The sequence below is a fragment of the Talpa occidentalis genome, unplaced genomic scaffold (assembly GCF_014898055.3).
Source record: "Talpa occidentalis isolate TD23 unplaced genomic scaffold, MPIMG_talOcc4v2.1 talOcc4.13, whole genome shotgun sequence".
Taxonomy (NCBI): domain Eukaryota; kingdom Metazoa; phylum Chordata; class Mammalia; order Eulipotyphla; family Talpidae; genus Talpa; species Talpa occidentalis.
Window position 1 is genome coordinate 72,508,400 of NW_023601322.1, and position 12,290 is coordinate 72,520,689.

Consider the following 12,290-nt stretch of genomic DNA (forward strand, 5'->3'; position numbering starts at 1 on the left):
AAAAAATCAACCTGTACTCACTTCTGACTAGGTTCAATGTAATTAGGTTTCTAAACCTTCAAGTAAAAGTCACTAAAAAAACAAATCAATCTATTACCTCATCCGAGAGATTGTCAACTCTGTACAAATTGGGATGAGTTGTGAGCATAAGGTAAACCAAGGGCTGATTTTTCACTTGACACATAGCAAAAATGCGTTCATCTAGACGTGCATTTGTCCCAGTCTGGAATGATTTCTGTAACAAAAACAAACCCCCAGTGCAAAAAGAAAAAGGTATTTAACAAATACATAAAAACATTGCAAAGAGCAGTTAATGAATACCTTCAGACAGAATTAGCAAATTCACTATTAATTATTCTTTGAAAAATATTTAGGAAGTCACACATGTATGTATTAAATTGTAGCTATATCCCCACCTAAAAGTCTTGAGAAATAATTACCTAACAAATGGCAGTCATTTGATCTCCCTGGTATCTGTTCCCTCCTCTACTGTATTCTCTACTGTGCAGTAACAGTGATGTAGAAGTTTAAGCAACACTACCAGAACGCCAGAATTATATTGCAGATGACAAAATAAAGGCACACATAAAGTACCAAATCTACATGTTCTATGAATGTTGTGTGATGACTAATGGTAGCTAATGGGTCCTTGTTTCTACCACAGTTAAGAGACATTATACAATGAAACAAAGATTACAAATCAGTCAGGAAAAATAATAACATAAGTGAATGCTACTACTCAGTAGGAATAAAATTAACTAGTAATTGTGAGTTTTAACTGGTATTTAAGTTTCATGGAGACTAAAGAAGTTTTGAGGTAAGGTTTTAAGCATTCCAACTGATGGCAGAAAGAGGCATTGTAACAGAAATGAAATTATGTGTTAAAATAAGTGCATTGACTATAAATAATGGAAGATTAGAAAAGGATCTTAAGATTTTTGAAACTGATATGCAGGGTGGTCACTGAGGAAGAAGAATATGATGAAAAATGGAAGAAGAGTTCCATTTATTCATTTAAAAAATATTTACTGACCTAAATAAGGGACTAGGAAAAAGACTATTATAAAGTAAAAATCAAAATCAACAAGCCACTATAAACCAGAGACACACTATGGGGTGGGGTTGGGGGGAAGGGAGCAGGATCAAAACAAGGGGGGTGGGAATTGTACGGGGACTATAACCAAGATGAAAAAGCATTCATTGTGCAAAAATGAAAAATGATGTAAAAAATATATAAAATAAAATTTTAAAAAAAGAAATTATATCAAAAGAAAAAAATAGTAACCTCATAAATTTTTGCACTTCAAAATGCACCATGAGGAAAATAAAAGGACAAAGTAGAGACTGAGGAAAAATATTTGCAAATTTTATGTATGATGAGGAATTGAATCTAGAATATATGAAGAACTCTTTCAACATTTACAAAAATAAGATTACTCAATTTAAAAATAGACAATGGATAGGAAAATATATTTCTCTATAGAATATATTTAAATTTTAATAGGCACATAAAAAAGATGTTTAACATCATTAGTCATTAGGGAAATGTAATCAAAATGACAATGAGTTAACATTTCACATCTATCAGAATGGCTGAAATTAAAGAGGCAGACAGGAATAAATATTGGCAAGAATGTGGAGAAATACATATTGTTGATGAGATGGTAATATGCTACAACCACTTTGGAAAACAATTTGTTATGTTATTTAAAAGTAGTAATTAGCTACCCCACATAGTCCACCAATTCTACATTTTGATATTGCCCCCCAACAAAAAGAAAATGTGTCCATGAGAGACTTCACACAAATATTCACAGTAACTTTAATTATAAAAGCCCAAAAAGTAGAAAACAATTTGTGAATTATCAAAGTGTGAGGTATCTATGCAGTGAAATACGACTCAGAAATGAAAGAGATTGAGATACTGACACATAGTCTGACATGGAGAATTCCACAAACATCTTAAGTGAAAGAAGAGTGACAAAAAAGATCATATATTGTATAATTCCATTTCTATGAAATATAAATTCCATTGTATGAAATAGCCAGGTAGGCAAATGTGTAGGTACAAATGGCATAGTGATAAAAAGGTAGCAAAGCATAGAGACAAAATGTATATTGTGGTTTCTTGGGGGTAGAGAAGAAAAGGGGATCAGTTGTAAATGGGCATTAAGGATCTCATAGGAGTCATGAAAATGTTCTAAATAGGAGTGCTGTGATGGTTGCATAACTTAGAAAACTATACTTAAAGTAATTATACATGATGTATTAAAAATGAGAGAACTTTATTAAATGCAAATTATAATAATTTGACCTATTATGTAAATTATGTCTTAATAAAGCTGTTGAAAAACCTGGAAAAAAATATTTACTGAGTGTCTTAATATGTTCTAGATGGTAGGACCAAATGGTGAAGGAAAAGATAAAAGTCCTTGTTCTCACAGACAAAAATCCTAATAAAGGAGAAACAGAAAATGAGTAAGAAAAATATGTGGTATACATCAGTGTTAAGTGATATGAAGAAAAACAAAGGAAGGAAAAGAGACAAACAATGTCGGAGTGGGGTAGGATGAGAGCAGGGACAGCAGGTCAAAGTGAATGGACAGTGATGAAGAAAGACTGAAGGAAAAGGAAGAGATCATATTTTTAAATGTTAAAATCTAAAATTTATGCAATCTCTGCATTTATACTACATTTAGAAATTTAAATACAAATTTGAATTTTTTTAATAAACTAGAAGTAGATTCAAAAGATATCCCTATTACAGCATGGGGTTGCCCTTCTACATCCAAGAGTCATTCACCAGATAGGTCAATCCCGGCTTTCAGAAAAGTATAGAAAATCTGACAAGTTATAACACAGTCCTTGATTAATTTTGGAATCTGGAATGTTCTCTCAGGAGCTCTATTAACATGAATTTTCTAAAATAGTAAAGTACAATGCAGGCAATGGAGATAAGTACACAGGTATGACAAGGCACATCTGAGATAAAGTAGTGGGAGATGCTGAAATATTATAGGGCTGCAGTAAAGGATTATGCTTTAAACTAGTATTTTAAAACTTTCTTTGGTTAGAAATCCTCTCAACATTCTAATTGGGAGTTAAGATTTCTGTCCTCAGAAAACTGTCATCAAGTTAAATGCACACTGTTTAGGGACTCACAGGATTAAAATTTTCAAAACTTCACTGTGCTGTTTCTGGTTTTGATTCTCTTACCTGTTTAAGGAGAGCCAACACAAAGAGTGGAAAAAGTCGCAAAGAAAAAGGAACCATGAGTCCAGGCTGCTGGTTACTCAGGACTGAAGAACGAAAAGCTGAAAGAGAGTCTATGACAGCATTCACCAGGGCATCTCGAGCATCGCTCAGGCTGGCAGAGACAGACCTGTCAACAGCTAATGCCGATGAGGGTATGGACAAGAGAAATAAAATAGAAGTTTAGTTACCCACCATTCTTAAGGATACAACAGATTTTTTTTTTTAAGATTTTATTTTATTTATTTATTTATTTATTTATTTATTTATTTATTTATTTATTTATTTATTTATACAAGCACTGGGTACAGTCAGAAGCGCGGGAGGGTGAGAGAATTCACCAGAGCCAGAGGAGGGAGCAGAGCAGGCAGAAGGACCGAAACTGCTGAGGGGAGCAGCGGGCGGCAGGAGAGGCCTGCGCGCCATGTGGGACCCTCCTCTGATGTCCGGGAAGCAGCCAGAGATCGAGCCGGTGCTGCAGAGGCTGCGGGGCAGCTTCACAACCCAGCGCTCAACCGCTGAGCCACCGGGGAGGCCCACAACAGATTTTTTTAATTATACAAATTATCTCTCGATTTTATTACACCTACAAGGAGTCAAATACACAAAGCACAAACTTGGCAGAATCAAACCAACCTCCGCTAAAATGCTGCTCTGCTATTTTCTGGCTATATGACAATTTGACATGTAATTTAACCTTCATGAGCCTCAGTTTCCTTTTATCTGTAAATGGGAAAACTACATTTTGCCAAATCTAAAACTAATTATAATCCACTGAGAAAGAAAAAAAACGATGTAATGAAATACATAAAGATTTTAATTTTATATTTAAAGTGCTCTTAAAGCTAAGTAGACACTTCTTCAGAAGACATATAGAAGGCCAACAGGCACATAAAAAAATGTTCATCATCATTTATCATCAAGGAAATGCAAATCAAAACCACAATGAGATACCACTTGACACCAGTGAGAATGGCCCATATTTAAAAGACCAGAAACAGCAAGTGTTCGTGAGTGTGGAGAAACATTGTTGGTGGCAATGTACACTAGTCCAGCCTCTAAAGAAAACAGTATGGAGTTTCTCAAAACATTAAAAATAGATCCATCCTATGATCCAGCAATTTCTCTCTTAGGTTATCTACCCAAGAAATACAAAAACACCAGTGCAAAGGAACATGTACACATCTATGGTCACTGCAGCATATATGACCTAAGTGCTCAATAACAGATGAGTAGATAAAGAAGATCTGGTATGCATACACAATAAAATACTAGTCAGCTATAAAAAAAGACAAAATCTGGGCCTCCCCGGTGGCGCAGCGGTTGAGCGCTGGGTTGCGAAGCAGCGCGCGGCCTCTGCGGCGCCGGTTCGATCCCCGGCTGCTCCCCGGCCACCGGAGGAGGGTCCCACATGGCGAGCAGACCTCTCCTGCCGCCCGCTGCTCCCCTCAGCAGTGTACTTCGGTCCTTCTGCCTGCTCTGCTTCCCGCTCTGGCTCTGGTGAATTCTCTCACCCTCCCGCGCTTCTGACTGTACCCAGTGCATGTATAAACAAAAAAAAAAAAAAAACAAACCAGCAAAACAAATAAACCATGCCTCTATTAAAAAAAAAAAAAAAAAAAAGACAAAATCTTGCCATTTGCAACCACATGGATAGAACTGGAGGGGTTTATGCTAAGTAAGTCAGTCAGAAGGAAAGGGCAAATACAACATGATTTGACTCATATGTAGAATATAAAGAAACAAAGCAAAGGAACAAACAAAAACAAACCTTGAAGTCTGAATATAGACCAGAGATAATAAGAAAGGAGGGTGGGGAGGTGGGAGGGAAGGGGGAATGCAGTCCAAGGGACTAAATAGTGGTGGAGGATTACTGGGACTTTGATGGTAGGGGTGGAAATATACATTCATAGAGGTATAAATCTGTACCCCTAAAGTATATAGTGTGTAAACCAGCATTATCTCAATAAACATTAAATAGGAGATCTTGTAGAGAACTATTTAGATAGTTTTCAAGATCTGTCATGCTACTCTGTTTAAATACATTTCTGAATACTTATATATTTTTTTCAATACTAAAAACACTGTTGACTATTTTGAAGATTTTTCAAATTACAACTAAACACAATTCATGTGGAACCACACACACACTCACGAGACGTGCACATAAGCAAGATAGAAGACTACTATTACTTGATCAACAAAAACTTTTAAGACTTCATCAGTTAAAGGCTGCTGACGTTAAAGAGTTTGATAGGATGTGAAAACAATGTGCATGCTGGGATAACCAAATTTATTGATAGAACTAATAGTTGTTGTGAAGCAAGTTGTGAATATTTCTTTTTGAATCCAAAATACTGCCTGGTATATAGCTGTTGATAATAATGAAGAAAGAAAATAATAATACTATTACCAAAGAGTATTATCTCAAATTTCTTAGGTTACAGCCTTTAATTTTAACAACATTTAAGACCAAGGTGGTGTTAAATCCTTTACCAGGCTACATTGCAGAAAAATTTCCCCAACAGAATATTCGAGAAAATGGGTAGTTATTCCTATTACAGTTAGATTTAAGTCTGAAGCAAATGAATCAACTGGTAGTCTTCCCTGAAGGATAAAGGGAATAAGAAACAAATGATGTTAAAGTCTGTGTATTTGAAAAGCAAGTAAATGAACAAAACAAAACAAAACAAAACAAAACAAAAACAACCCAAGAAGGCAACCATATGTGAGATGGAATTAAAGATTTGAAGATACCACTGTGTTTTCTGTTACTCATACAATCTAGCTATGACTGCAAACTTATGTGTTGTTGTAAGCTCATTTTGATTACAAATTCCATGAATTCCAGTCTAATGATCTTTATAAATATCACTGTATACTCCACAGTTCTTGTAATCCAAGTTACAGAGATCATAAAAAGCTAGTAACCCACTAATATTAAACATAAAGTAAAATATGCTTATTTAAGTCCATAGTAGGCAAATTATGAGACCGAATGCAGTCTGTAGTTGCCTAAGGCCCGTGAGGGAAGAAAAGAGAGAATGGATAGTAACTGCCCAATGAGCATGAGGTTCTTCTGGGGTAATAGAAATGTTTTAAAATTAGCTTGAGGTGATTGTACACAACTCTGTAAATGAGTTAAATGCTATGGCATACAAATTATATCTCAGTAAAGTTATTTAATTTTTTTAAAAAAGATAAGGTTATCTGCAACAGATCCTTTCATTTAAGTAGTTATGTAGCAGGTATACACAGTATCCAAAACACTGAAATCCTTAAAATTAATTGTTTAAAGGGAAAAAAAGGAATACAGACTTGGTTAATGTTATTATTTACAAAACATTTATAGTAGAGGGTAACAATTCTTACCCATATTGGCCAATAGCCCTGAAATTGCTTGAACATCAGCTCCAAGAAACACTTCATTCAGAGTTGAAACTACTGGCAAACACAAAGTGTGAACACGAATTCTTCTTTCACCTTTGGGAAAACATACAAATAACAGTAAGGGACGATTACATATAAATGTTTCCACTAAAGTCACTTGGAAAAATAACTTCTTTTCAGTTTGAACAAAATAGGATTATATATAGTAAGCACAGATGTATCAGAACTTTAATGGATGAAAAACTAAGTTTTTTTTTTTTAACAACAAAAATTCTCTTTGTTCAAGTTACTACTGAAAAAAAAAAAAATCCAGATGTATTCAAATGATGATAACATGCTACCCTTCAAAGAATCTCTTTTCTGAACTTTTTGGTTTATTTCTTTCTTTGTATAAAATTTTTTAATTTATTCATATATTGTATGACAGCATCACACCAACATGTATTCTAAAGTCTGTTTTGGTATTAAAAATACAGAAAAGGGGCCTCCCTGGTGGCGCAGTGGTTGAGCGCTGGGTTGCGAAGCTGCCTGCAACCTCTGCGGCGCCAGTTCGATCCCCGGCTGCTCCCCGGCCACCGGAGGAGGGTCCCACATGGCGCGCAGACCTCTCCTGCCGCCCGCTGCTCCCCTCAGCAGTGTACTTCGGTCCTTCTGCCTGCTCTGCTCCCCGCTCTGGCTCTGGTGAATTCTCTCACCCTCCCGCGCTTCTGACTGTACCCAGTGCTTGAATAAATAAATAAATAAATCTTTAAAAAAAATAAATAAATAAAAATACAGAAAAGTCTTGACCTTTCTCTTTAATCACAGGAAAAAAAACTGCAAAGAAACAGACTAATAGTCACAGTGACTAATAGTCACAAAGAAACAGACTAATAGTAATTACCCACAACAATCAACACAAGACATGTACCCTACAATCTCTATGGCCACTGAAAGCTAGAGAAAATGTCACATGAAGAGCTCCTACAAATTATTTTTAAAGAGGTAGTAAGACCTGCAAAAACACAGAAATACTTTTTTAGAGCTTCTATTTTAGATATAAACTTTGATTATAACTAAGATAAAAGATACTGAGTTTAGCTTGTCACATTGGCAGTAACACATACACAAAATCAGAGGCTGAGGGCCTCCCCGGTGGCGCAGCGGTTGAGTGCTGGGTTGCCAGGCTGCCCGCAGCCTCTGCAGCGCCGGTTTGATCCCCGGCTGCTCCCCGGCCACCAGAGGAGGGTCCCACATGGCGCGCAGACCTCTCCTGCCGCCCGCTGCTCCCCTCACCAGTGTACTTCAGTCCTTCTGCCTGTTCTGCTCCCTGCTCTGGCTCTGGAAAATTCTCTAGCCCTCCCACTCTTTGATGGTACTATAAATTGGCAAAATCTTTCAGAAAAGCAAACTGGAAATTTCATAATTTGTTCTAAATGGTTGACCTTTATATCCAATATTTAGAATTCTAAGAACTCATCTTATGGAAATTATCCAAAATAGCAAGAATCTGTGTATATGGATAGAAATTATACACAGACTTTTCATTAAAGGAAAATTTAACTTTTATATGAAAACATAGTCAATGCCAGTTATTAGGAAAATATGAAATAAATCCAAAAGAGATACCAGTATACTTTTTTAAAAAATGGAAAACCCACAAAACCAACAAAACATCAAAAAGATAATTAAAAAAATAAAAACCTTGACCAATAGCAAATGTGGGGGAAGTGGCAGAGCAGCTGAAACCCTCATACACTAAAGTGGGAATGCAAGATAGTACAGCCAATATGGTAACAATTTGGCAAGTTCTTAAAAAGTTAAATATATACTCCCCATATAACCCTGCCATCCCTCTCCTTAGGTATTTAACAAAGTGAAACAAATATTTTTGGTCTCACAAAATTCTGACATTATATTTGACTACATCTGAAAACTGTCAAAATCTGGGGGGTGGGGATGGGAAATAACTAAAGTAAATAAACAAACTGGATATTGTAGAATACTACGTAGAAATAAAAAAGAACAAACTCCTCTTCCTGTAAGCAGTCTTTATTGATTTATAAATATGTTTTGCTACTCACTTGACCCAGAAAACTCTAGAAAGTCATGTAAAATGAAGAGGTCCAAATTTCATGTTTGTTTCAAGAACATTTATTAAACTGCCTAGGCCATCCAGGTATGCACATGTGAAAGGCACCAAATATCTGAAGGATGTCACCCTAAGAAGCAATGTATATCATCCATCATTCCAATGGTGGAATTGGTAGGTGTGCCCAGCCAAACAGGGGCCTGGATGCTGGGTCAGTAGCCTAAAAACAGTGCTGACTTCTCATTGCACATGCTCAAAAATGCCAAAAGGAGTGATGAACTTGAGAGTTTAGATATAGATTCTCTGGTTATCAAGCACATAGCGGTGAATAAAGCCCCGTAGATGCACCCCAGAACTGCAGAGCTTTTCGTCAGATCAACCCAGCTATGAGGTCTCCCTGCTGCATTGAGAGAGATGACCCCTACTGAGAAGGAGCAGATTATTGATAAGTCAGAGGAAAAAGCACATAAGAAGAGAGATCCCAGAAGAAACAAAAAAACAAACAAACCAAACTTACAACCTGGGAATAAAGCCAGCATAAAATAAATGCAATTAAAAGTTGAAAAAAGAAAGAAAAGGTACAAAGTATTGATAATTTGAGACAAATGATCTTAAATGCACATTAGTGAAAAAAGTCATATTCAGGGCCTCCCTTGTGGCATAGGCCTTAAAGCCTCAGCACTATGAACCTATCACCAGCCACTGCGGCATGAGTTCAATCCCCAGATAGGGAGCTAACACACATGGCACATTAGACATCTACTGTCTTGTCTGCTGGTCCCCTCAGCAGTGTATTTCCGTAGATCTGCCTGTTCTTCTCCCCACTTTGTCTCTGATGAATCCTGTCAACTTACCGCCCCCACTGCACCTCTGGCCTGTACCCCATTTTCTTATATACATAAGTAAATAAAATGAATCTTTTTTTTTAAAGTCATATTCAAAAAGCCACCTAATTCAAGATTCCATTTATATGACATTCTTGCAAAGGCAAAGCCATGGGGTCAAAAAACAGATTAGATCAATGATTGCCAGGAGCAGGGAATAGAAGATTAGTTGATTACAAAAGTAGGAAGAGATTTTTGGGGACAGTAGGACTGACTGTGATATCTTATTTGTGGTAGTGGTTACACAACATATTTGTCAAAGCTTGTGAAATTATACAAGAAAATAGTGGATTTTACCATGTCAATTATAATTTTTTTAATGTTAAGAAAAATTAATGAGCAGAAAAGGGAATGAGATTTCTTTCTTTTGTCAAATAAAAATGGTATCTAGACACAGAAAACTTACTTATACATTTATGATATAGTGTTTTATTATTACACATTTCTAATAAATTTTGGAGGGCCTATGAAGGTAAGAACAGAGAGCACAGAAAAACTCCTAAAACTTTTCTAAGGAGACAAAAACAGAGCAGAGTAAGAGTGAAAGAATGTTAAGTATTTTTAAAAGATAAAATAAATGTAACTCCTCTCAACACGTTTAGGATGAAACATTTACAAATTAGTAACAAATTACATCCTTAAAAAAGTGATCTCTGGGCCACCCCGGTGGCGCAGTGGGTTGAGCACAGCGCTGTGAAGCTGTCCTCAGCCTCTGCAGTGCGGGTTCGATTCCTGGCCGCCCAGGGAGATTCCCACATGGCGAGGCAGACCTCTCCTGTCTCTCCCACTGCTCCCCTCAGCAGTGTACTTTGGTCAGTCTGCCTGTTCTATTGCCCACTCTGTCTCTGGTGAATCCTCTCACCCTCCCGTGCCTCTGGCCTGTATCCCAGCTATTGTATAAATAAAAAATAATTTTTTTTAAAGATTTATTTGTTTATTCGTACAAGCACTGGGTACAGTCAGAAGTGCAGAAGGGTGAGAGAATTCACCAGAGCCAGAGCAGGGAACAGAACAGGCAGACTGACGAAATACACTGCTAAGGGGAGCAGCGGGCCCGGCAGGAGAGGTCTGTCTACCCTCGCTGGAGGCCGGAAATTGAACTGGCGCTGCAGAGGCTGCAGGCAGCTTTGCAGCCCAGTGTTCAACCGCTTCACCACCAGGGGAGGCCCAAAAATAAATCTTTTTTTAAAAAAATGATTTCTATCTCCCACTTAAGCTCTTTCAAAATTTAATTCAAATGTAGCCTTTGTGAGGACCAAAAAGACAATCTTCTGAGCACTTCCCAAACCCTTTACCTGCTTTATATTTTTCCTTAGCTAATATCACTGTAGAACATACTTTTCCCCCCACTTATAAGTCTTCTTAATTGTCTATCTTCCTATTAGAATAATCACTATGAAGAAAAGGATACTTATCATTTCTGTTTTATTGACTGTTTTGTTATCAAAAACAATGAGGGGAGGCCTCCCGAATGACACGAGGGGTTAAGAAACAACCTGTCAAGCTATCCGCAGCCACTGCAGCACGAGTTCGATTCCTGGCCAGGGAGCTACCCACATGGTGCAGCAGACCTCTCCTGAATTGCCTGCTGCTCCCCTCAGCAGTATACTTCAGCCAATCTGCCTGTTTTGTTCCCCACTCTGTCTCTGGTGGATCCTTTCACCCTCCACACCTCCGGCCCATACCCCAGTTCTTATATGCAAGAATAAATAAATCTTAAAAAAAAACCAAACATGCGGGGGGCCTCCCTGGTGGCCTAGGGTTATTAAGTCTCAAAAGTTATCACCTTTACAGCCTGAGGTCAATGTCCAACCACAGAGCTAACCCACATATGGCGCAGTAGACCTCTCCTGTCTTACCCCCTGCTCCCCTTAGCAGCATATTTCAGTAAATCCACCTGTTCTTCTCCCTGCTCTGTCTCTGGTGAATCCTCTCACACCTGTACCTTTGACCTATACCCCTGTTCTTCTACACAAAAATGAAGAAAAATAAATTAAAAAAAAAAGCATGTCAGTACCTGTCACAAAGTGAATCTCAATAAATATCAAATAAATAAAATGGTAAAGGAAAATACCAAAACATCTTGGAAGAATAGTAACAAAATGGCTTATTAGAAATTAACAAATTTCTTTTGTTAGTAACTTATGGCTTAATAGAAATTTACAAAATTCCTGCAAAGAAGAGGAAATTTATCATAAACTATAGAATACATGACAATCAAAAAAACTTAATCTTTGCTAAAACACTGAGCTTATAATTACTAATGCAGTACTGTACACTTAAAAATTATGTGGTTTTTGCCACAATAAAAACAACAGCAACAAAAAAATAACAGCTTACCTTTGCTGGATGTATATAAGAGTGCTGACTGAAAGGAAACCAACTGAGTATCAGTAAGACTCTCTTCCACTGACATCTGCACTGCATACCCAGCATCTGGGTTTACATTAGGTAAAGACAATAAGTCCGTTGACCGAACAAAGAAATTCCCATGGAAAGTATGTATTGAAAGACCTAGAAGAAAAAAATTTATGAAAATGACCTATGTATACCTACATATAGATATCTACAGTGTTATTCAGCAGACTGTAGAGAGTAATTTAAAAAGTATAGATGTGATATTGTAATTTATAGTAAGATTTATATTTGTCTTTCCTCCCCTTTTCTGGCACAGAGCTCCTAAAACCGTTAGA

The 12,290-nt window shown here is 37.0% G+C and overlaps 1 protein-coding gene across 3 annotated transcripts in view; it reads right to left on the reverse strand.

The window, feature by feature from the left end:
• Positions 1-12,290, reverse strand: part of SEC24A (SEC24 homolog A, COPII coat complex component) — a 109,907-nt gene that overhangs the window by 6,964 nt on the left and 90,653 nt on the right. For all 3 annotated transcript variants that reach the window (XM_037509293.2, XM_037509292.2, XM_037509291.2), the window contains exons 16-19: positions 11,938-12,111; positions 6,625-6,735; positions 3,217-3,392; positions 98-235 (exon numbers count right to left, since the gene is read on the reverse strand). In XM_037509293.2, coding sequence (XP_037365190.1) covers positions 98-235; positions 3,217-3,392; positions 6,625-6,735; positions 11,938-12,111 — 599 coding nt within the window. The remainder of the gene's footprint in view (positions 1-97; positions 236-3,216; positions 3,393-6,624; positions 6,736-11,937; positions 12,112-12,290) is intronic.